Consider the following 25,971-nt stretch of genomic DNA (forward strand, 5'->3'; position numbering starts at 1 on the left):
GCTATCATCATTAAGAGTATATGTTCTGAATGTGCCATATGATTTAAAAAAGGACTTTTCTGTGCTAGCCAAATTAAATTGTCTTTAATTACATCCATTTTCTTGATTGTTATGCTTAGTTAGGTTTCATGATTTTTTTCTTGGTATTTTTTTCTTGATATCGTGATTCTCTCTTGTTTGCTCTATGCCCAAAGGAAGGCAAAAAATCTCCAGGATAACCAGCCAATTTGGCCTGCAGGAAAATTCCCTCCTGACCCCAAAGTGGTAATCGGCATTATACTGAGCATATAAGAAAGGGCCACAAGAACCTAGCACGGGCTCATCCCATTGATAGTGCCCCCTTGTTTGTTTATGCCAGAAACTTGATGAGTTGATGGTTCGGAGGAAGGACTGTACTCTCTGTGATTTTGGTGCTGTGCAAAACTGCTGCCCCAGAGCCTCCGATTGTTTCCACCTCCCCTTACCCATTGAAAAGAAAAGCCATGAAAATCATGAGAATGAAAAAAAAACCACTAATGAATGACTTTCAAGTCCAAGCCGGTAACACTCAACAGAAAATGATGAATCACAATAACCATTTCACTCAACAGCCTCTCAACAGGCTCAAAAACAGTCGTTTTCATTATTCTTACAGCTCAGGTTATTTATTGTGCACATCCCTAACTGTAACCCGCTGGCCTACACTTTCTACATCAGTGGATGGACCTCTAGCATTCGCGGTGGAATCCAGGGCTCCAGAGACGAGGTCTATCCCTGTTCGCATATGCGGAGGAAAAAGGCTTCCAGGCTTGTGGACCAAGGGACAGCTACCACTTTCTCACTCCCACCCTCCTCTCCTCTTTCTCCTTTTCACCTTCCTGCTCATGGGCAAATGGATCAAGCCTTTAGTGCTAAGCAAGTTAACATAGTCATTTTTAAGTCATATAGATATCGTTGTCCCCAATGCCAAACCTTAAATAAAGCATTAAATCCACTTTAACTCAGGATAACCCATCAGCCTATTTGGTATACCATAAAAGGGAAATATCTCTCATCTGCATTAATTGCTCCAACATGTGCATCAAACATGGGTTGTATTAGCATAACCACATTAAAAGTCATTAAGGAAACTCTTCGAGGAGCATCACGCCCCAGGAGTAAAGACTCTCATCTTCACCTGAATGAACGAAATCAATCATTCATTCATCCACTGGTCACCCACTGCAAAGTCAAGCACCATACTTCCCAAACATAACCATAATTAAAGGTATGGCCCAATCTAAATGTTTGCATATACCAAGTGTCCAAATTGTATTTAATATTGTTTGCATCTTGTATAGGTAACAATAGTATACAGAGCAACGAACCTTTCATGACCCACTTATTTACAATTACGCAGTCTTGTTTTAGTAAATAATATGTATATAGATTGTTATGCTTTACTAGCAACCAAGCCTGTTGTAGGAAAAAATACAAAAGGCTCTAGAAAGGGGAGGGTGGGCAAGTGGGCATTCCCTCCGCCTCTGACACTGATAACAGCTGGATGAAGGTGGCAGGGGGGGCAGACATGGCCACTTCCTCTGCACCTGATCCCTGCTGAGTGAAGGGGGCCAAGAATTGCCACCTGATCCTGGCCAGGTGAAGGGGCAGGCATTGCCACCTGCTCTGCGTCTGATCCTGGCTGAGTGAAGAGGAGGTGGGCATTGCCACCTTCTCCATGCCTGATCCTAGCTGGGTGAAGGGGGGTGGACATTTGCACCTGCTCCCGCTCCTCAGCCCAGCTGGTTGAAGGGAAGCGGGCATTGCCACCTTCTCCGCTCCTGATACCAGCTGGGTGAAGGTGGGGGATGGCATTGACACCTGCTCTGCTCCTGATCTCAGCCAGGTGAAGAGGGGAGTGGGCATTGCTACCTGTTCCATGCCTGATCCCAGCTGGGTGAAGGCAGCAGGCGGACATTGCCACCTTCTCCGCTCCTGATCCCAGTTGGGTGAAGATGGGGACCAGGCATTGCCACCTGCTTTGCTCCTGATTCCAACTGTGTGAAGGTGGAGGGTGGACATTGCCATCTGCTCCAATCCTGGTCCCAGCTTGATGAAGGTGGAGGGTGGACATTGACACCTGCTTTGCTCTTGATCCCAGCTGGGTGAAGGCAGAGGGTGAGCATTGCCATCTGCTCCGCTGCTGATCCCTGCTGGGTGAAGGCAGGGGATGGGATTTGCCACCTGCTCCGCTCCTGATTCCAGCTGGTTGAAGGTGGGGGATGGGCATTGCCACCTGCTTCACTCCTGATCACAGCTGGGTGAATGCAGGGGGCAGGCATTGCCGCCTGCTCCACACCTGATCCCGCACTGTGGCATACTCTCTGGAGGTCTGGCTGCCTCATCTGGGCTTCCCTTCACAGCAGTGTCCTCTGGAGGTGCACTAAGGTAAGAAGTAAGTTGTCTTGAATATGCTTAGCATTTTATATAGTAGGATTCCTATACTTCATTTAAAGAGTTGTATTTTCCATGACATCTTTGAATTCTGTACATTAAGATGTTATACCTGTTTACTGTTTGTGTTTTATCAGAAAAGTTATAAAAATAAAGTTTAAAAAAGTTTTATTCCTCTCTTGATTAACTATTGATGATTTTAAAAGAATCTTTAAGAGAAAAAAGTCTCCTCAGCCTAAAGAATGAGGTGAGGAAATAATGGAGAACAGTAGTGGATAACATCCTCCATTTGTACTGGCAAAAAGAGAACTGAGGGAGGAGCATCAAGGGCTCGAGCGGCGGTCCAGTCTTCTAGAAAGCACTGAAATTTTTCCATGGACTGAAAAGAAGCTGTGTTGATCAATTCTGCTGATTTTTACTGTCCTTTCCTTTTCCTCTTGCTGATAGGGTAATGCTGCCGATAACCAAGTGGCTGTGGAAAGATGAGTTTTGGTTTCCTCCAGGACTCACCTGGGAGGACATGAAAGAGACTGAAGAAATTCGCTACCCTCAGCCCCGTCACCTCCTCCTCAGCATCCCTTTTACAGCCCTCATCCTCATCCTAGAGTTTGTCTTCAAAAGGCAAGTGTTATCCCACTGCAAACATGTCAGCACAAGCCAACTATTTTTTTTTTTTTAGAAAATTTTTATTGGTGAGTATACTTTTCAAATTCAATACATACATTCCCTCAATATCTAATTAACCCTATCCCCCACCCTTTTCCTCCCCCCTCTCTATCGACTTCCAACAGCTTTCCAACCCTTACCCCCTCTTATTACTTGATAATTCCCTTAGTCTAAGCACATTCTAATTTTTTTCCAGGTATTCTATCATATATATCAAATATCCTATCAATATAGCATGCTTCTATCAATTATACTATCAAATATTCTATCAGTATAATATACATCTATCAATTATACTATCAATATAGTATAAATCTTATACCCCTCAATATAGACCAGTATGATATGATATGATATGATATGATATGATATGATATGATATGATATGATATGATATGATATGATATGATATGATATGATATATAACAAAAGTCTTAGTTTAAACATATTCTATTTCTTTTAAACATATATTCTATCAAATATACTATTGTCATTATATGTATTAACACCCCTACTGTGCACCCTGCCACCAATGTGGCACCGCACACAGCACCATACTGCACATTCATTATATAATATACAATCTAATCTACCAACATAATAGTATATATAGTATGCCCCATCAGTATATTTGTTTAACTATTCCCTTATTCCTATACTCTGATAAAGGTATTACTTATCATAACCTCCCTATCTTATTCTTTAAAAAATCAGTTCTAAATTTCATCCCTCTTCTGCTATATTATAATCCAAGCTTAGATTAAAATAGATATAAATTCTTAATGGTAAAGTCACTTCTCTCTTCTGTTTAAAATGTCTTATTTCAAAAGTTCTCAAACTGCCACAGTTCTCCTTTCACATCCCATTTTTTTTCCAAAAATTGTTTCAGTTTCACCCAGTCCGCCAAATACTGTCCCGGATCTAGGTCTTTAAGTTTTCTTGTCATTTTATCCATCTCTGCCATGTACAGCAATTTGTAAATCCAGTCCTCTACAGTAGGTACTTCTTGCACTTTCCATTTCTGTGCATACAGTAATCTTGCTGCAGCTGTCATATAAAATAACAATGTTCTATTTTGCACTGGGACATTCTCCATTCCCAAATTTAGCAGCAGCAGTTCTGGGTTCTTATTTATTTGGGTTTGTAACACCTCATTAATTACTTCTATTATATCTCCCCAGTACTGCTTCGCTACTTCACAAGTCCACCACATATGGTATAATGATCCTTCGTGCTTTTTGCATTTCCAGCACTTATCTGACATTTTAGTGTTCCCCAGCGCAATTTTCTTCGGTGTTAGGTACCATCTGTATATCATCTTGTATACATTTTCTTTAATATTTGTACACGTTGTAATCTTAATTGTATTCTTCCACAAGTGCTCCCATGCCTCCATTGCTATTTCTTTATGAAAATTTATTGCCCACTTCACCATCTGTACTTTCACTGTTTCATCCTCAGTGTACCATTTTAGAAGTATCTTATAGATCTTTGAGATTTGTTTCTTGCCTTCTTGTAGCATTACTTCTTCCAATTCTGTATTTTCCATTCTTATTCCTCCCCTTGAACAGTCCGATTTATAAAGATCCCTTATCTGTCTGTATTGAAACCAACTATAGCAAGGAGACAATTCTTCTTGTGACTTTATTCTTAATGTTGAATATTGTATTTGTGTTATCTCCTTATAAGTTAAACGTTGCTGTTCGTTCTCGACAGTTCTCGGGTCTATTACTTCATACGGGACCACCCAAGAGGGGATTTGATCTTCCAGATACATCTTATATTTCTTCCAGATTGTGAAGAGGCTTCTTCTAATATAGTGATGCAGAAACAGAGAGTCCACTTTTATTTTATCATACCATAGGTATGCATGCCATCCAAATATTTTCTTATAACCTTCCAATGCCAGAAGCTTAGCGCAAGCCAACTATTTACCTTCTTACCTTCCAGGGCTATGCCCTTGCCAAAGCTCTTCCAATTGGAAAGTATCTAAAAAAGACCTCTCCATGTTTGCTCTCTTGTCTTGATGCTCCCAGGGAAGTATCAATCTTCATTCTGTTTCTTTTTATTCACTTATTGATACCGCATTTTCATCCCCAGTTGAAGACCTAAAGCAAATTACATTTCTTTTCCCTACTCCATTTTCTTCCCATAACAAACACCCGGGGGGGGGGGGTTAAGCTGAGAGAAAATGGCCGTTTCCACACTATTCACCTTCATCCAGAATGGGGCGCAACATTGCGAAAAAAACATGGAAGATAGCATCTTCTTGTGCGAGTTTTGCGCGACGTCGTGCAAAACTTGCGCGAGAAGACACTATCTTGTGCAGGTTTTTTGCGACGTTGAGCCCTGTTCCGGATGAAGGTGAGTAGTGCGGAAATGGCCAATGAGTGGTCCCAGATCACCCAGCAAGCTTCCATGGCACTGTAGAGATCCTAACCCATATTATTTATTATTTATTTATCTAGGATGTTTCTCTGCTGCCTCTTCAGAGTCCTGCTTGAGGTGGCACTAAATTTGAAAAAGTCACAATATAAAATAAATTCTTAAAAACAAGCCATTGGACATATATAGTGTAAAAACTATCCACAAAAGAGAAGCAGATCGTTTAAAAGCACATCATAAAATAAATCTCCTAATTCATCATTAGCAGCAATCTTTATTGCATTAGCCAAAAGTCATAGCGAAAATATAAGAAAAATTAAATATCAATGAAGATAAAATTTAAAAAGAATAAAATAAAAATTTCAGGTATTTTTGCAGAAGGATTAAAATATAAAATCAATGTATAAATATCTAATAATAAAACACCGTATATGACCCAGAGTAGAACAGGCACTGGTCAGCTATGCTTGGGTTGGCACACCGCATCATCTTTTTAACCTTTATGATGGGGGCTGAAAACCTGGCCATTGAGAGAGTAATGGATTTGTTCCTATCTGCCAAACAAAACTAATTTCTCCTGGTCTGATATTCCTGGGAGTCAGGATGTAACGGCCCTCAAAATCTGCTGAGCCTCAAATATCGGACACTGGAATGTGACATGGGACAAATCCTCAATGGACTTATAATCAGAGCAGCTCCACTCTTTACTATATGGAATCCCATTGTAGCGGCCTTCTAAGAATGCAAGCACTAAAATATCTAGGCATGCCTTAGTGAAGTCCTTTCTCTGGTCATAATTCATTATATAGGAAAAATACGCTGGAAGTGTTGGAGGGAGGGAAGCAACTGCATATAAAGTAAGGTTGTTCTCAAGATGCCTACTAGTCCAGCACCAGTTTGAGTACTCTGTTCTAACAATCTTTGTTTTATTCCAAATTTGGCTGCATAGATTCCAAGGGCCCTCAAGTATTCTTCTGAGAACCCAAGGACAGCCACTAATCTCAATACAAAGTTGCACCATGAATTATCCTCTCTCTCTCCATGGGCCAAAGTAAAAAGGCCTGAAGACATGCAAAAGATTATTTTCAGCCAATAGTTAATGGCTGCTTTATGAATTAAGGTTATTTTTTAGGGTAGAGATAATTCTACTTTAACCGTAGGTGAGGATGTTGAAGAAGGAACCTCTAACAACAGGCAGGCAATTTTGTTTTAAGCAACTTCTAAAGACTGGAGTTTTCCAGAACCCCCAGCTGGGGCTCTGTATAGAAGCTGAGGCAGTGTGGAGAAGACGTTGGCAGGTAATTTATATCTACTCAGGAAGGTGGGTTTCTCCACACTGTGACACTGAGAGATCTCTGTCTTTTGGTGCTACACCTCTGAAGATGCCAGTCACAGCTGCTGGCGAAACGTCAGGAACTACAATGCCAAGATGACAGCTATACAGCCCGGAAAATCCACAACCACCATCGTTCTCCAGCCGTGAAAGCCTTCGACAATATAAAATGCCTCATGCTTAAGAATGAATATACTAAGGGAGAGAAAGCTCTTGGCTTCCTCCCAAGCATCTTTCCATGTCCAAAAACAGTGTTTGTGGGGGGCTTGTTTTTCCCATTTCTGCTGCTGCACATGGAGGCATTGTCACTATTGTGTGACTCTCCTGGTAAGTTTCAGGTCCTCTCCTTCCTTGGGAGGTTATAGAGACCTGGCAACCCTTGGTCTACCTTAATCACAATCGCTCTTTGTAGAGACAGGCTCTTCAGTGCCCTTTAGAAAGGGTGCTCTGAACAAAGTCAAGCCCTAACTACTGGTGTCCAGTAATACAAGGTCCAAAATGTTCACTTATAGGAGTGGGCTTTCCAAAGGCTCCTGCTCTTCAGGCTTCCTACCTGTTGCTTGGGGCTGTGAAGAAATCAGCAGTTCCTTCAATCACTCTAGGCCTTCTCTTTCCTGCTGCAGGCCAGACTAGGGTTGGCAGGTCCCTTCACTCTCCTGGCGGAAGATCGGGATAGTGGCTCTTACCTCCCTTGTTCCCCTCTTCTTCCTCTCTCTCTCTCTCACTCCTTGCTGCCGCGATAATGTCACTTCCAAGAAGTGACATCATCACGTGGGCCAGAGGGCAGCCTGGGAGCGCCCCCACACTCGCCAAAAGGCTGGATCCCCCCCCCCCTGGTGGGGCCTGATTCGGCCCAAACAGGCCTGCTGTGGGGTACAGTTTGCAATAATATAGATTAAAACACATTATACTAATCAATACTAAGCTAATACATAGTAATGGCTTGTATTCTGGATGGACTTTTAAACTTTTCACGAACCGTCTATGCATTTTTTTAGAGTGTTAGGTAACTAAGACAGGTGCGCTTTAATCTTTTGACAGCTAATTAAAAATAGTGGACTCCATCTAGATTAATATTTCTTTATCAGAGACTGGACCAATAGTGATCTAGTATCTTAACTCTTCCTGTCATTTCTCACAGATTTATGGCTTTGTTTTGCAAGTTAGATATAATGTCATTTTTTGGCTAATTAGAAGGATATACAATAGAAATTATGAATATTCAATGAAGCATTAAACCAGTCATAGTTTGCTATTATGCTATTACATGAAAAGATCATAGATATTTGCATATGATAACCTATAAAACATGCTAATCTAGATAATGAGTTAGAGTTCTGATTGGAAGAGATCTCATGAAAATTAGGTGAGATTCTTATCTTTGCAATGTAGGCTATGAAAATCTTTATGCATTTCGTAAGAACTTTGATTATTTTTAAACTTAAGAGTTAGTTAGGAAATGTTAGCAAATTTAATTCTGATTGCCTTTCTGTTTTCTATTTTTGTAGGACTTATATTAATAATCATATATTTTTAACTACTTGCTTCATTAAAAAATAGAGTGTATTTTCAATAAAAGAAACTAACAGGTGTCTGAGTACTTTGATTAGAAGCAGCAAAGCAATAAAGAACCTTTTACAAATAAATGTACTGATAAGCAAACGGCTCAAAGAACAATTTTGCTTGACAGGTCTTGAACTAGTTGCTGAACACAATCCAAAAGAAAAGATAAAACTTTCATTTGGAGTAGTGGAAGCTTAGTTAAGACATAGGCAAAAGCGCCTGTTACAGCCATTGCGGGGTGCAGGACTGTGCCGCACCACCTAATTGGGGGCAGAGGGTGGGACGTGGGAGCAGGGGATCCCCCACTCCAGGCGGGGGCATGGCAAGCCTAAGCCAGATTGACTCACTTTGGGGGAAGGAGTTTTAAACAATATCTAACAGTTTGATAAACTGCTTCTTTATAAAAGCTTCTAAAAGGGAAATTCTAACATTTAATTTTTCCCTGGGATTGCTAGGGTTCCTCAGTGCAAGTGGGGAATACCCCACTCCCAGCTTCTGCCCCCTGCCGCCTCTTACCTGGCTGGAGGGGGGAGGTGTGGGGAATGGACCCAGGAGCTCTGGAGCATGCTCCCACGTACTTCAGATCATTGTCCTGCCAGGAATGATCCCCCCAAGTAGGGTTGCCAGCCTCCCAGTGGTAGCTGGAGATCTCCCAAAATTACAACTGATCTCCAGGCAGCAGAGAAAAGTTCACCTGGAGAAAATGGCTGCTCTGAAGGGTAAACTCTATGGCATCATACCCCATTGAGGCCCCTCTCCTCCCCAAACCCCACCTGCTCCAGGCTCCAGGAATTTCCCAACCTGGACCTGGCAACCCTACCCCCAAGACACCCCCAGCCCCCAGTTTGGAGTCCAGGGGACCTGATAACTGTTTCCTCTGTCACCTGAGCATGAATATTGTCAAGGAGTCAAAAGATGCAAAGGAAGGACCTGGGAGTTGCCATGCAATGTACAAAAGACTGTTCTGAAAGCAGTGTTCACATTTCTGTGCATTTGAGTGGAGGACTCAAGAAGTGTGTGGAATACAGGGCCAAGGGAAATTAAGACCTAATCAAGCTTTAAAAAGTTAAAGGAGAGGGAAATCTATTCAGCTTTACTGATCCGTAGCTCATACTGACCCTGGAGTAGACTTTGTGTGTTTAAAGCTGGCCCCGAAAGAAGGATGTGAAATGGGTGCCCAACTGATCCCATGTTTACTGTCTTTCGCAGGGCCATTGCTCTTCCCCTGAGCAGAAAAATGGGGCTGAAGGAGAAGGTGCGAAAGAAAGTTTCTCCAAATGTTGTGCTTGAAGCTTATTACAAGACACACCACCGAAAGAAACCTGCAGAGGTGAGTAAACACACACACACTACATCACATATTTATTCCACCCTTCTAAGGAACTCAGGGAAGCAGGCAACCCCTTCTATGCAGTTTTATCCTGACAACAAGACTGTGAAGTATGTTAAACTGTGACAGTTGAAGGGTAACCCAGGGAAATTAATGGATTTGAACCCTCTCAAATTAGCTGTTCCTGGAGCAGGTGATCAGAGCAGGTGAACAGGGTGCGCTAACAGGAATTTCATGTGGAACTGGTGCAAGAGGTAAATGGGGCAATTGTGATTTTTTGTTTGTTTCTTGTCCTTTATGGGGTTTCTTTGTGAGCCTGAAGCTCTTGATGTGTGCTCAACTGCAGAGTCCTAATTAGAGATGGGCATGAACTGAAAAATGAACGAAAATTAAGCATGGACCAGGCCGGTTTGTGGTTCGCGAACCAGCGGTTCGTCAAATCCCATTTCTGACGAACCGCCATGAACTTTAGGCTGGTTCATTTGGTTCATTTTTTGGTTCATCACTGCAGACAGCCTGGTGCCAATCAATCAGTTTCCTAGGCAACAGGGGATAGACTTCCTGCAGACCTTCTGCCGACCTGGAAGTGACCTGCTGGCCCAGAAGTGATGATTTTCTGAGCTGGATGTGACGTTTTCACAAACCAAACGAACCGGTTCGCGAACCAGGGGCAGATTCGTGAAAGTTCGTGGTTCATGAAATTTGACGAACCACGAACCACATGGTTTGGGTTTTTTCCAGTTTGCGCCCATCTCTAGTCCTAATCAGAGGATTTTCTGCTCATTGAAGTGAATGTCCTGATAAAGCCTGGTATCGCCTCACCTTCTCTGGAGGAGCCACAAGTCACAGCAGAGATCAAAGCTTTAACAAGTCAGACAGCAGCTCCTGGAAAGTAAGGTCTGAGCTTGTGGACAGGGCATGGATATAGGGGAGTTTCATGTGGGAGCTGAGCAAAAGAGGTTGAGGGGAAGCAAGCAACAATCCAGAAATAAGCCTTCTCTGAAGGACACATGAGTAAACCTCCTGTGTGCTGAAGTCTGGAGGTTACAGTACTACAAGTCAAGCTTCTTTGTCCATGATTCTTCACAGTTTCAAGTAATCTGTGAAACCTCATTCGCTACATCAAACCTCCTGATGCCCTTGGATTGGCGTTTTCATGCAATTTTGCTACAGCAATGCACTTCAGTCTGTACCATGCCTCTCTGTTTGGGAGCTGTGCAAATTCAGAACTGCTTTGCCACGGTTCAGTGCAGATCCTTCCTCTGTAGGTGCTCAAAAACTCTCATGATCAGATCTGCCATTACCTGATAAGTCACGCAGATTTCAGGGGTTGACAGAAAGAAGGGCTATTGGTTCACAAGGGGATTGATGGCAGTGGCAAGCAATTGGAGCATGGGACAGAGGCATTGAGAAGGGATATATCAGCCCAAATGAAGGATGTCTAGGGGCAACCCATTTGCAGAGCCGTTCCATCCCCTATTTTGTTATTTGCAGGGCCAAAACATCATCTGTGCTTGGCTGAGTTGACACTGAGCTGTCCCTATGTGGGGATCAAATCGGGCCTTGGCCACACCTTCCCAGCGCCTTTTGTCCACAGCTGTCTTTATGCTGTAACCTCCCCAACTTCATATGACAGGTGGTGATATCAGGGCTCTAGCGGAGTGCCTACAGCCCTGTAGCTTTCCTCCTTTGTTTCTGCCTGCTTGCCCTGGTGGTTAGAGTGCTGGTCTCTGGTGTGGGAGGGTTTGGGTTTAAGGCTTGAGCAGCTGGGCACTGGTGAGGAGACCGGCTTGAGAGGTACCCAACTGCTGTGCTGTGCTGTACTGTCATAAGTGGGGGTTGCAATGATAGAGAGGCCAGAGGTGCCGCTGTAACTCCTCTTTGTATGGGTTCTATGGGGATTAGGACGCAAACTTCCATACAATTTTAAGTTAAGAAAAATGTTTTTAAAACCTTTTAACAATTAAAACAATACAACTATTATTTTTCTTTAACTAAACTCTTAAGTGCAACCATTCAGAAACTTTAAACCAACCATGTCTTTGAAAAGGTAAACAGTTCAACTTGTCTGATTCCGCCAAGGGATAGAGTTGTTTTTTCCCCCCAAAAAATCCTTCCACTTTGAAGCAACTGGAGCCCAAGCTTCTGTCCTCGCCTTGGGGAATTACAGGCCTGCAAAAATAATTCAGTCCTAGTAACACCAACCAAACACAATACATAAACACCACTTTTAGTTATATTGTTCACATATATCATTTCTGATTACCTTATTCAAGGTGATAAGAGCATATTAATTTTTATTAAGCTCTGCAGCAACAGCTTCTTCCGCAGCTGCCTGGCTTTAGCTACTGACGCCACCTTTCTGGGCTAAACCAATTACCACATAGGGGCTACACCATTGTACCTCCTCGTCAGTGTCAAAAGCACTTTAGGCACCCTTTCCCTTAGGATTGTGCTGCAAGTATCCTACCATCTTTTGTATCCAGTACCAAGATCAAACGAAGAAGTTTTACAATCAACAGTCGGTAGAAGCTTACCTCATCTATCTAAAAAAGTAAATTATTTTTGCTGACTGTCTGAAGAAATATTATGATATCTATACATGTATTTATTTATTTATTTATTTATTTATTTATTTATTTTTGTTCTGCTGTCCCCGCAAGTGGGCTCAGAGCGGATCATAGAATTTTAAAATGTACAATAAAATAGAATAAAATTTAGCAGTAACATAAATAATTTAATAAATTTAATATATATATATATATATATATATATATATATATATATATATATATATATATATATATATATATATTTATAAATAATAAATATATTTAATAAATATATATATTATATTTACAGCGCAATCCTATGGCCGGCCCCAACGCCGACGCGGCTGCACTGGTGGTGTGGCGGCGCCGCCGGGCCGGATCCTGTGCCAGCAAAGTGTGGCCGCAGCGGCGCCCGCAGCGGCGCAGAGATGCAATTTTGGAGAACCAGAAAGTGTTGTGGGTGGGTCCGATCCACGGCCGCCGCCAGGCGCAGCCAAAGGGCGCTGTTCCTGACAAGCGTCAGGGGGAGGGGCCAGGAAAGGCGCAGCCTATGGGCAGCACGCGATCCCGGCCAGGCCCCAGAGCAGCAGGCAAACCGCGCCCATGCTGGCAGACTGCCTCGGCTCGTGTGTCGGGCGGGGCTCGCAGTCGGGAAGGAGAGGGGTGGGCGTAGTCTGAGAAGCCTTTCCCCCGTTTGCCCAATGTAGCACCAAGTCCCTGGCGGCCGCGTCCAGAGAGGTTGGCATGGGACTGGCAGGCGCCCTGCCATGAGGAATCCAGGGCAGCAGCCAGTCTCTGGCAGCAGGGGACAGCCCCCAAGTGGCGCCGAAGGGGAGGGCTGGCCTGAGGCCACCACCAAGAGGCAGACACAGCGGGCCTGCCCCCTCGTCCCCATCCCAAGGCAAAGAACACAGACACCCATTGCACAGAAATCAGCCTTTATTATTATATCATCCCACCTCCCCCAGCAGACGTGAGGAAGGGGAGGCGTGTAGGAGAGCCGTCTGTGCAGCAAAACACCCCACCCCACCCCCAAGGCGGCAGCGGCGGTCACCGGCGAGGCCGGCGGCCGGACCCCCTTGGCCGTCCACGGGCCCGGCCTCTCGCACGCAACTGGGCCCGAGGGAGGGGTGCCTCTGGGGCGGGTGGAGCTGCTGCAGCGGGTGGGGCCGGAGGGTCGAGGATGGCGACGAGCCGCCCGAGCAGGGCTTCGGCACGGACTTGAGAGGCACGGACCCCTTCCCCCACTTCCAGTACCGCAGCCATGAACTCCCGGCCGCGGTTGTTCGCCTCCTCCCATGCAGCGTGCACCTCTAGCCGCTCCCTCTCGATCGCCGCCCACATTGCGGCTAGTGTCGGGGGAAGCCGCTGGGCAGGGCGGGGGCCGCGAGCCCGTGCGCCTGGAAGGATCCCCTCCATGGGCCCCTCCCCCTCAGAGGCGGAGCCAGGTCCTTCCCGCACACGGCCCATGGCACCCGGGGGCGGGGGGGCTGGAGGGGATGGTGCTGCAGGCTGGGACAGCTCCTCGAGCGGCTCTGTCGATGAGGTGTCCTGAACCGGCGGAGTCCCAGGGCCACCTTCACCCTCCACCGACACAGGGAAGCCGAGCGACTGCAGGAGAGCTGCTCCGGCAGCAGAGGTCCTCCGGGAGGGTGGCAGCTCGCGCAGCTGGGCAATCACCTCCCCGCCTATCTCCAGGCGCATGGTCCCTGCTGGAGCGAGACATGGGTGGGAAGAGGCCCCAGGGAGGGAAGAGCAGCGGCCCAACATGGGCTGCCACAGGCCACCGAGCCGGGCCAAGCACACCCATTCCAACTGCGGCCGCAGCCCCTCGTCTTGAGACCGGTCGGCGCCATGAGTGGCCTTGGATGTGTGGCCGAGGCCGGCGGCCGAGCCGGTCCCTGGCCCCACCAGCAGCAGGGCCACAGATACATACCGTGCTCCGGATCCATGCCCCCCGACGGGCCCGGTTGAGGCTCCTCGTCGCTGGCAGCAGGGGCTTGCTGTGGCGGTGGAAGGGCTGCCGGTTCCTGGGCCCCGCTCTCTGCCAGGGGGGGCACAGACTCCGCTGCCTCTGCCTCCGCCTGGCTTGGGTCTGGACCCTCAGGGGCCGTGCCTACTCACGGGAGAGGCCCTGTCACACATGTGCCACGATCCATACGTCCCCCCCCTCGTCTCCCTGAATCCACAAATACTAACCGGGCAGGACCTCAACGCCCAGGCCGCCCACCACCGCCTCCGGGATGACTGCTCGCATGACCGCCTCTGGGCCTGGGAGCCCCTCGTCAAGGGCCCGCTCATAAGGAACCCCCTGAGACATGAGGAGGCGCACTCGTTTGCGCGCGGGCCCGAAAGAATCATTCCAGCGCTTCATTGCCGAGTGAGCAGTGCGGGGCGCGTTGCCCACAGCCGAGACCCTGTCAGCTGCCATCTGCCAGAATGCCCGTCGTCGAGACCGGGACGAGGCGCCCCTGTGCGTGCTCAGGGCGACCTCCGCATTCTCCACCACGAGCCCAAAAAGCAGCACTCTCTCGGCCTCTGTCCAGTTTGCCTGGCGCTGGCTTCCGCCACCACTAGTGCTCTCAGCAGACATGGGGGTAGTGCCCGCTGGAATGTCCGGTCCCCGAGATAAGTGGTGGGAACCAGCCACCTAGTCATGTGCTCACCCATCCCCTCGGCAAGATGGAGGAGGGCACAGGGGGTGCAGGACCGGGAAGGGTGGCTGGGACGGCCCATGCAGCGGACAGAGGACCTGCTCCTGAGCACCACTTGCAACGGGCCGCTGAGACCGGTAGGCCTGCTGCTGTGCGTGGGGGGGGGGGTTCAGGGTGCTGGAACTCAACCTGCGTTCCTTCCAGGCAGGACCTTGATCATCCCCGCCTGGTGCCCGCCACTGCCGCCGCGGCTCCCAGCCATCCGGACCAGCCACCTCCTGCCAGCCGTGTTTGTCCGAGCGGCCCTCAGGCGGCGCCGCCTCAGACGCCGCCGCCGGTTCCAGGCCAGGGTGCCATCCCTGCTCCTGGGCGACATGACTTGCCTGGACCGCTTCCGCCTGGACAGGGCAGCCATACAGGCTCTGTGCGAGGAGCTCGCGCCCTCCCTTCAGGGGCAAGCTGCGGCTCCCCGGGGCATCCCCGTCCTCCAGAGGGTCCTGCTGTCCCTCCGCTACCTTGCGACCGGCTCCTTCCAGGGAGTCATGGCTGAGGCCTTGGAGGTCTCCCAGTCATCCGCCAGCCGCTGCCTGCATGCCTTCCTGGACGCCCTAGTTGGTCGGATCCGCGAGCACATCCACTTTCCCACCTCGGAGGCAGAGTTGGCACCCATCCGGGCTGGCTTCTCCTCCTTTGCAGGCTTCCCCAATGTGATTGGAGCAGTCGACTGCATGCATGTGGCCATATGCGCTCCCAGAGAGGAGCCGCAGGTCTACAGGAATCGGCACCGGTTCTACAGTATCAACGTCCAGGCAGCCTGTGACCACCAGGGGATCTTCACGGACCTCGTTGCCTAGTTCCCGGGAAGCGTCCACGACGCACAGATCTTCACCACCTCCGGCCTGAACAGGCTCCTGTCATCATGGCCTGAGGGGAGAGGCTGGCTCCTAGGTCAGGAGTTGGTGGGGGAGCTGTGAGGGGACGGGGATGGGAAGGGAGATCCTAACTCCGCCTCCCCTTGCAGGTGACCGTGGCTATCCATTGCTGCCTTACCTCCTGACGCCATACCCTGCGGATGAGCCCGCCGACAGAGCCAACAACAACCAGGCCCACCGGCGCACGAGGATGGTGATCGAACGTGCTTTCGGTCAGCTGAAAATGCGCTTCAGATGCCTCCATCACACGGGCGGCCGCCTGACCATGCAGCCGTTCACCGTCGCCAAGCTCGTGGCTGCCTGTGTCATGCTGCACAATATTGCCGTGCGCCAGCAGCTCCCCTTGCCAGCCACAGAGGGCCCAGGCGAGGACCCCTGGCTGCCGCCCGCCGGTCGCCTTTCTCCTGACGCCCCTGCAGAGCCCCAGGAGCATGACCGAGCTGTGCGAGACAGGGTCGCAGAGCACCTGTGGCATGCTGCGCGCTGAGGGCCATGCCTGGCCATGGGGGGCTCGGCCGGCCAAACACTCGCCCTTTACGCCCCTATGGTGTCCCAGGCGGCCCCTCCGAGTCCCCGCTCCCTCAACCCCTGCATGTAGAGAGCATGGGAAAGCCGCCCCGGCCAGCAGCCACCGCCCCCCATGGACGGGCTGCACGGGAAAAGCGGTTAACGAACTTGGCTTTATTCCCAATCGATTCCAGGGCCGCATCAGGCGCCCAGAGAGCAGCTTGCCAACCCAGAACCCCGGCCTCAGCAGCCAGGAGGGTGAGGGCTAGGTAGCGCGTCGGAGCAGGGGGAGGCCAGCGGCCCCGCCACGGCATCCCCGTTACAGAGCAGGGGCCCGGCTGGGGTCCAAGATGCCTGTGCCTGGGATGGCATATCGGCAGCTGCCCGGCCGTCTGCGGGGACGGGCTCCAGCTTCGGCCGCTTCCTGCCAGGCCCCTCCACTGGGTCACCCTCTGGGTCTTCAGCGGGTGGCGGGTAGCGGGGTGGAGACCAGGCGGTGAAGCCCCTCCCAAGTTCCTCCTCATCTGGCGAGGGGCTCCGGGCGGGCGCCGCTGTGGGGGCAAGAGGTGGGGGATGGGAGCGTCAGGGCACCTGTGGGCTCTGGGGTTGTTGTCGCGGCCGCAGGCCGCCCCACCCCACATGCCCGTGCCCCTCCTGTTGGCGAGACTCACATGGTGCCGCTGCCCGCGCCTGCTGGAATGCCCCGTGAACCCGGTCCATGGCAGCCATCCACCTGTCATTGATGGTCCCTGCAGAGGGGGGAGAGAGGGAGGGGGGGCACCCGTTGGTGGCAGCCCGGCATCTGCTGCAAGCACCTGCAACCTGCGCCTCGACGGAAGTGGCTGGGACGCCTCCGGGCCCTTATGGCCTGCCCTCTGTGGCAGCGGAGGAGGCTCCCTGGATGGCGCCGAGGACCCTGACTTACTGCGCGCAGGGCCCGCAGCCACCTCCTCTTCCAGGAGGTCATGCTCCACCTCGCACAGCGCCATGTCTAGCCACGCTCGTATGAGGTGGGCCTCCTCCGCACGGCCAGGGAAGAGCTCCTCCAGGTAAACTGGCCGCGCAGTCATCGCACCCTCATCTGCCAGGAGGTCATTCCCGGCTGCCTTGGCAATGAGCTGGGCCCCGAGCCTGGCCGCCCACTGCTCCCGCCACCCGTCGCCCTCCATGCAGCCGGGACCGCTGTGGGTATAGTGTTTCTGTGCTGCCCACCGAACTACACCGCCCGCCGGCATGACCTTGGAGGGTCTGAGATGTAACAATTCCCTATCTTCTGTCTGGCAGCTGCATAGTTCATGGATAGGTTCAGCACAGGCCCCCCCCGTCTCAGACCTGTGGGTTGGAGGGGAGGGGGCCGTGGTGGTTGGCTTCCTATGGCCCCAGGGCCCTCTTCCCTTGCGGGGATGCTGTGCTGCTCAAGTGCATCCTTGCAGGACGTGAACCCTTGGGCCTGGCTGTACGTTGCGCCGTGGGACTGGGAATAAAGCTCATCTACACATGGACCCGTGTCTGCCTGCGATACTTTGGTGAACTGCCAGCCATATCCTGCCCTGGCACCATGAGCGCATGACCAGGCCCGCGGTGACAGCGCATCCCTTCCAAGGGGGGGGGCTTAGGATGCACAAGGACTGGCCAGGGGCCGCTCTGGCATGTCTTCCATATTGCCCTAACGCACCTGCCCTGCCTGGCATGCCGCCCTGAGCTGGGGCAGTCACGCAACCTGCCATCGGGGGGCCCTCCCGGGCCTGGGGTGGCCACCCAGCCTGCATGGCCCGGCCGGGGAAGGGGCACGCTGTGGCAGCCAGCCGGGAGGCCTCGGGCTCCCGCATTTTAGCCACTTTGCGCAGCTGATGCGCTCTTCCACTGCCCCTGAGGGCGGGGCCAGCGGCCTTCCCTGCAGGATTGGCGGGGCTGGCAGCCTCGGAGTGGTTCCCCCCCCCCCGGCAGGGCAACGCGAGTGGCCACAATTGCTGAACGCAGGAGACGGCGCCGAGCCAGGGCGGAGCCATGCGCAGCCTCGGACACACCCCACCCCTCCCAACAACCATGGCCTGTTGGCGTGGGAGGCTGGCAACTGCTCCACGGGATTGGATGTGAGGCAGGACGCCCTGGGGTGGAAGGTGTTGGAATGACCAATGGGGCTGCTGCAGACGCCCGAGGGGCTGGACCCACTCTGGGAGGCGGCCGCTCATGGGACTGTGTTGCTGGGGCTGCGGCTGCGATGGAGGCGACCCTCCCCAGGCGCGCGAGACCTCCTGCCCGGGATATGGCATCCGCCTGCCACCACCCTGGATTCTCCATTGGTGGGGGCTAGGGTTCCCGCGAGTGGACCGTTTCCCCTGCCATCTCCCGCCCCCTTGCAGCGGCAGCTCGCACCACCCTCTCCCTTGCTTATCGGGTGCCAGCTACTCTCCCCACCGGGGATTGATCCCCCTCCCCGCTCACATGCCCCGCCCCAACCCTCTACCTGGCCATAGATGCAGGGGGGTTAGCCGTGTTAGCCTGTGGTAGCGAATTCAAAAAGGGTCCCATAGCACCTTTAAAACTATCCAATTTTATTGTGGCATAGGCTTCTGAGAATCAAGTTCTCTTCGGCAGATGGGTGGTACAGACACTGGTCAAATACAGAGGAGGAGGGGGGGGAGGAGGGAGGGAGGGGGCGGGGAGGCAAGACGGGGTGTGTCGGATACATTTGTGGCAATGTGCAGGTGGGGAGATGTGACGGGAGTGTTGGGGGAGGGGCGGAGGACGAAGTCAGACTCGCAGACACAGAAAACAGTTGTTGTACATCTCGTTTTATTGCACTGGAAAGAGCGGGCTTGCGTTTAGGCTGGCGAGGGAGCCGGAGCATTCCACACAGCCCTCCTTCCCGCTCGGAGGGGCGGGGCTGGGATGCAGGCCGCGGCGCGACGGTGCTTCCTGGGCTGCAGCCAACCGTCCGTCAGAGATGTTTGGGGAGGGCGGGGCGTGGGGGAGCAGCCATGCCCTGGACGTGCCTGTGGGGGAAAAAGACACGTGTGGGCTTTGCCTCATTCCACTGGCAAGGCAAGCCCCACACTCCGCCATCCGGGGGGGGGTTGCACATGGTCGAGGGCAGCAGCTGATGCATGACGGTCTGGTGAGGATGCACTCGGCCTTGGCAAGCCTTTACCTTTAAGGGAGAGAATGAGCTGGTCACAACAAACACCTGGCCACATGTGGTTTTCGAGGCGCCTGCCTCTGAGGCAGCCAGGGGCGGCCATGGTTGCCCCCCACCCCTGCTGGGCCTCACCCAAAGCAGCAAGTGAGCGGGTGGGTTCAGGTGAATGGGCGGTTTGCACTAATCTGCGGAATGCCCCCCCCACCTCCTCCTTACCTGTCAGCGCTCCGTCGGTCATCACCAGGTGGGAGCGCCAGAGTCAGGGCACCTGCAAGGAAACGGGAGAGCATGCGGTTAATTTGCAAAGTGTCATTCCCTTCTGCCACGGAAGGGTTAGTTTGTTTGTGCTTAGTTAGAAGCAACTAGCATGCATCAGTTAGCTGTGGAGTCATTCTTTCTATCACGGTAGAAAGAGAGTTAGGCAGACATTTGCACCTCTTCCCCTTTATGCGAAGTTCCCCCAGTTTTTCGCAAAGTCCCCCGAGTGCATTCTGCGCCTGCCAATGTGAATGCCCTCAGCCCGTTTCGGTTTTCAAAGGGGCAATGCCACTCAGCAGACGGGCAGAGCCTCCGGCCGAGTGCTCACTTACCTGGGGGTTTGGGCGGCGCTGGCCAGATGTTTTGTAGGGCGCGGTCGCAGGTGATTGGGTGCAGAGAGGGGGTCTCGTCCACGCCGGGCGCGCACGCTGATTGGTCCCCGGGATAGTTCTCATCCTATGCTCCTTCGGGCCATAGGGGCGGGGCGAGGCGCTCAGAGAGGGGGCTGATTTTTCGCCGTTCCATGGACGCCTATGGGCTACGCCTTCTTTTTCCGTGGCGTAGCTTTTTTGCGCCGCTGTGGGCGTTCCCGCTTCTGGAGGAGCTTAGGGAGCGGACTAACTCCGACCCCGCCTTGCTCCCCGCCCCCCCCTGCGTCGGCGTAGGGCTCTACGCCACTTCTGCGCCGCCGCCCGGGCGCCTGTGGCTTGCACCGGTGCTGGCCCGCCGGCGGGCCAGCGCCGCGTCCCAGCGCGGGCGGAAGGCAACTTACGCGGGCGTACGGGCTAGATGCGCCCTCGCAAGCCTTAGTTCGGTTCCTGTTCACTTTCCGTGCCCTTCTTAGGATTGGGCTGTTAATTTATTATTATATTTATATTCCGCCCTCCCCGCTTTCGCAGGCTCAGGGCGGATATATTTAATAATATATAATAATAATATATAAACATAGGTTTAATATATATAAAAAACATGAATATATAAATGTCTAAAAACAGCGAATGAATCTACAAATGATACAAATGGATCTGGAAACAAGCAGTCTCCCCTGAATCCTCCCTCGTCTCTCTCGATTTTTCTCTTTTTGTTTTGACGTTGAGATCTGGGCATAATGCCAGCTAAACATAACAGCTTGGTTGTGTTTGGGTATATGTGTCTCCACGTGTACATGTATATCTTTTCCCCTCTAAGTATCTCTAAGCTTTAGACAGATATATGGTCCATAAATATTTATGTTTATTTATTTAACTATAAAGAGAGGAGCAGCTGGTATTGTGGAGCTCTGGCATCCTAACCTGGAGTAAAGCTTTCCCTCCCTTTCTTTTCCTTTATTTTTGTTCTCTCCCCCCACCCACCCCCGCCTTTCACTTGTGGTATGGGGTGGGAACTCTTGTGGTAGGGCAGTTGCTGGCAGAAAACAAAACCTACAATATTTGTATATAAATATTTGAGGTCGGTTAATAATTACAATGCCCTTACCTGGATAGCCCAGGAGAGCTTGATCTCATCAGATTTCAGAAGGTAAGCAGGGTCAGCTTTGGTCAGTAATTGGATGGGAGACCTCCAATGAAGACCAGGGTTGCAGAGGCAGGCGATGGCAAACCACCTCTCTTAGTCTCTTGCCTTGAAAACCCCACCAGAGGTTGCCATAAGTCAACTATTACTTGAGGGCAGGATTTCATTTTTCATTCAATAATTACAACACAGAGAGCCTTAGAGATGAATGGATTAACTATCTGGACCATCCAATTTTGCTAAAGCAATGGCTTTAAGCCATATACTTGTCGCTACTGTGGCTCTTAAGTTGTGTGACTTATTCAGCAGAAAATTATGTTTAGTGTAGATTGGACACCACAACATCTTTTTACTGACAATGTAAGCACAGTGTCTAACAATTGGTGTAATTCAGAAGATGCATCTCTTAAGCATATGTTTTGGACATATTCAGCCATTTTTGGGAGGAAGTTGTTAGTCATATTAATTTTTTGTTAGATAACTTATTTTTGAGGATGTTCATGTGCTGTTAAATTTCTTTCTAACCTGTTGAAATCTAACTGTTGGTCAATGGAAATGGGCCCTCCGTGCCCTTACAGTTGCTAAAAAAAACATATACTTCAGCAATGGAAAGACAAAAGCCCTCTTCCTGTAATTCCCTGGATTCAAGGCCTTATAAACTTAGCAACATTTGAGCCTATCTCATATAGAAGGCAAATGTGTATGGACTTATTTTTTGATATTTGGAAATCTTTTATTGATATCTATGTATAGATTTGCTACTAGAGTCTTTGTGGCCAGCACTGTTTTCTTTTTTTCTTTGTTTGCTTCTTTATTTTTTCGTATTTTGCGCTAAAAATATATATTTTTTAAAAAACAACACTTACCCGAACATGAAGGGAGAGGGATCACTGAAGAAATGCCAAGTGAAAAAAAATGGGATGATTGCATCAAAAATCATCTCATTTCCCCAGTACTGAAAACCTTTCTTAGATTTTTGGTCTGGGATACTTGGTTTAACTATTGATTTTTTAAAACTGTTTCATTTACGTAAATGTGATATCCATTGTCATAATATATACGGTTTGTACAAATCTAAATTTTTTTATCTATACAAATCTAAACTTTTTAAAAGGCCAAAGTAATTGATAAGAAGTTTAAATTGACAGACCATGGAGAACTGGTCCAGACTCAAGTTGCTGCTTCCTCTTGAATATCTCTGTTGTGACAAGGTGGGTCGTTTTCTACAGAGATCTCTTATCACGACTTGATAAATGTGAGAAGAATCTTCAGTGAGTTAAATTTCCAGACAACGTACTCACCAGTCTGTGAGAACATACTAAGGAAGGAAGTGAGCTAGAATTTTTTCATGCTGACCTTTTTGTTTTCTATCAGTATGGATTTTTAAATATGGAGGAGAACTTGAATTCCCTGCATACACAAAATTAGCATATGGGGAAGAGCAAGTTTTTGGCCTAATTTTCTCTCTGATGTTATTTTTTAGTATGTAGGGAAGTTTTTAAAGTGGATCATCCAATTGTCCTGCACACAGAAAGCTAACTTCTCTTGGAATAGATATGGCTATTTTTACCCTAATGTTGGGTGTCTTTTTCCTAGAGGGAACTGAATGGACTGGCCAAGCAATGCAACATGCAACCCCGGCAGGTGGAGAGATGGTTTCGATCCCGTCTCAAGCAAGACCAACCCACCTTGACAGAGAAATTCTGTGAATCTAGGTGAGCCAGGAAGGATTTTGCACTTCTGAACAGGAGCAGAAAGGAATTCACGAAAAGGGCAAATCTCTCTTGGGGTTCTTAGAGCATTGAATTATTTCTCTGGTCTGGAGAGATTGTTTTGGATGTGAACTGCCTAGATCAGATGAAAGGGCATTTTAGCCCAACCAGCCATGCACTTCTGAGAAATCTACAAACATGATATGAAGGCAATAATGCTCCCCCTATTGTTCATGTGAACAACTGGAAGTTAGAGAGAGACTGCCTCAAAACATGGAGCTTCTATCAGCTATCCTGACTAACTGCTGTTGAGAGGCTCCTATAAGAGGATCTGTGGTGAATCAAAATCAAGGTTACATCCAAACAGAGCTTTTCCTCCAATTTATCAACCAGACTGCACCAGGGTGGGTTTTTAAAAAAATTATTTGTTTATTTTCAGAACAAAGAGGGGTACAAAAAATAGAAGGGGGGATAACAGGGTCAGAGGAGCAATAAGATTTTGCACTACAAGAGTTGTTATAATAAAATTCAGAGTGCAAAAAGCATACCTTAATCAGAGTTCATCAATATTGCATCTCCTATTCCAACTCCTGTGTATCTTCTCAAACTGAATATGATCCTTTTCCTACACAGTATTCAATTTTAGATCAACTAAAGGTCAAAACAAGCAGTCTCCATGTACATTCAGCCAAGTCCTTACTTCCAACATTTGCAGGAATTCTACTACAAAGTTGTCTGCCATATTTGTCAGGGAAAATTTACTCCTCTTATTCTCTTTCCTCCACCCAGGAGCAGTGCTAGGGTTTCTGGCGCCCGCAGCCAGCCGGCTGGCTAGCCGGCCGCACACATGCACGCACACACACCAGCCTGCATGATGATGCCACATGTGACATCATCATGGGCGTGTATTATAACTTCATGTAAAGAATTTCTTAACATTTGTCCAAAATCTACTGTCACTCAGTTTCATTGGCTAAGCTTTGAGTTCTAGCATTGTTGTGAGACAAGCAGCTCAATCTGTGAATAAATTATGTAAGGAGATCCTTGCCGAGTGTACAATACTCTGGTTGTTGTGGATTTTCCAGGCTGTATCGCCATGGCATTGTAGTTCCTGATGTTTCGCCAGCAGCTGTGACTGGCATCTTCAGATGTGTAGCACCGAAAGACAAGAGATCTCTCAGTGTACAATACTCTTTTCTCCCACTTTCTTCTGCCCAGCTGATCCCTGATGTGTGTTTCTCCGCTTGTTTTATAGTTGGATAGCCACCTGTAATATGATTTCCTTCGTTGTGGGCCTGGCCGTCCTCTGTGATGTGAGTATGGAGTCCCCCAGGGGTTCTGTAAACCAATTTCAATAGGGCAGCCAACCGGATTGTCCCATTGGATGGTCACAAGGATTGGCTGTTTTCCTTCCTGATGGGCAACCCGTATGTTGAGGATGGGGATGCCATCACACGCATCCACCTTCTCTCCTGATTGCGTGAAATTCCCATGTGACTAGTGTCAAGTTCTATCCCACTGCAGAAATCCTGGTTCTGGGATGTCCACGAGTGCTGGAATGGGTACCCGCACCAGGTAAGTGGCTGAGAAATCGTCAAAAATAGAATGAACTGACAGACATGGAGGCTACTCCAAAGCATGGCTGCTATGCAAGGACTGCTCCACCTGTCCTGGCTTCTCTAACCTGATCATGACCATTGACCTCTAAGTAGACTCAGAATACAGTATGTGGAGGATCTCCTCTTCCCATCCAGGCATTCACAGGAACACTCTCTCTAAATGTGGATGCTCCGTTTTTGCCTTTGTGGCTAATAGCCATTGATAGACGCTTCTGTGAATTTGTCTCAGAGTTCTTGTTCTTCTGTTCACCTCTGTCAGGCTTTATGGTGGGAGGTCCCAAGAGAAGGTCTTTTCAGAGGCAGCACTGCAGCTCTGGAATGGCCTCCTAAGAGATTTGCATCTGGCCCCCTTCCATGCTGGTATTTCCCTGAACTATGTAAGTGGGACTTTGGTGTTTGAATGCCTCCCTCAAGCCTTCCTAGTTAAACAGAACCACCAAGCATAAAGTCTACCTCTAAATAATCCAATGTTCCTTCTGGGCTACTCTGAGGCAGTGGAAACTGAATATGGGACAAGATCATTACTTCCAAAAGGGTTGGCTTGCACCTGTTGACATTTCTTCTCAATAAAAATATTAAATCTTTGATGCTGGTGGCTTGGCATTTCTTTGGTCAGGGAGAAGCACCCCTTTTGCCACTAACTGTGCCCTCTTCGAGAGTCTGAATGTAAATCAGTTTTCCCCGTCACTGCATTGTTGGAAGCCATGGCCACCACAACCATGCAGAAGCACAGAGGGCTCGACTCGATGATCACTCCTTGCTTATCCAACGGGATAATCCAGATTCATCCCTCCATTCTCTCTTTTTCTTCCAGCCACTCCTGTCCTCTGTCTTTACCTACTACATGCTGCAGCTTTCCATCTACTGCGCTTCATCCATCACCCTTGGTTTCTATGTAAAGAAGGTGAGTGAGAAGAGGCCATTGGGATCTAAAGAATCCCCACCCATAACTTCTGCTCCAGTATAGGTCCCTTAGGTCCCCTTTTGGTTTATAGTATGAGATGCAGCATCACAAGGAATGATAATTGCACACTGAAAAATGTCAGTAAAGATGTAGATGTCTTTTGGATGTGAAAATGGGCAGAGCAGACGGCACCTGTATGGGAATGTCGGTTTACAGCACTCTCAATGTTCACTGTGCTCTCATGGTGACCATGTGCCTATGACTGGGCTGAACAACTTCACCTTGCAGAAGGAATCTCCTATAGTGATACATTTTAAAAAATGTTAATGGAAAATATTATGCATTGGGGAAGCATTCTAGCCTAGGCCGTTTCCAGATGGCTTACCTGCACCCGGGACGTCGCGCCACGTTTCGGATCGTGCTGGGGAAAACGCGAAATATCGCGTTTTCTCACGCGAGTTTTGCGCAACATCGCGCAAAACTCGCGCGAGAA

The 25,971-nt window shown here is 49.2% G+C and overlaps 1 protein-coding gene across 1 annotated transcript in view; it reads left to right on the forward strand.

Moving 5' to 3' along the window:
• Positions 1-2,654: 2,654 nt before the first annotated feature.
• Positions 2,655-25,971, forward strand: part of LOC129329944 (ceramide synthase 4-like) — a 30,164-nt gene continuing 6,847 nt past the window's right edge. Inside the window, exons 1-7 of the mRNA XM_054979704.1 lie at positions 2,655-2,659; positions 2,860-3,033; positions 9,569-9,689; positions 22,840-22,958; positions 24,211-24,268; positions 24,480-24,530; positions 25,389-25,478. Of these exons, the coding sequence (XP_054835679.1) occupies positions 2,655-2,659; positions 2,860-3,033; positions 9,569-9,689; positions 22,840-22,958; positions 24,211-24,268; positions 24,480-24,530; positions 25,389-25,478 (618 nt within the window). The remainder of the gene's footprint in view (positions 2,660-2,859; positions 3,034-9,568; positions 9,690-22,839; positions 22,959-24,210; positions 24,269-24,479; positions 24,531-25,388; positions 25,479-25,971) is intronic.

The sequence above is a fragment of the Eublepharis macularius genome, chromosome 5, assembly GCF_028583425.1.
Source record: "Eublepharis macularius isolate TG4126 chromosome 5, MPM_Emac_v1.0, whole genome shotgun sequence".
NCBI classification, from domain to species: domain Eukaryota; kingdom Metazoa; phylum Chordata; class Lepidosauria; order Squamata; family Eublepharidae; genus Eublepharis; species Eublepharis macularius.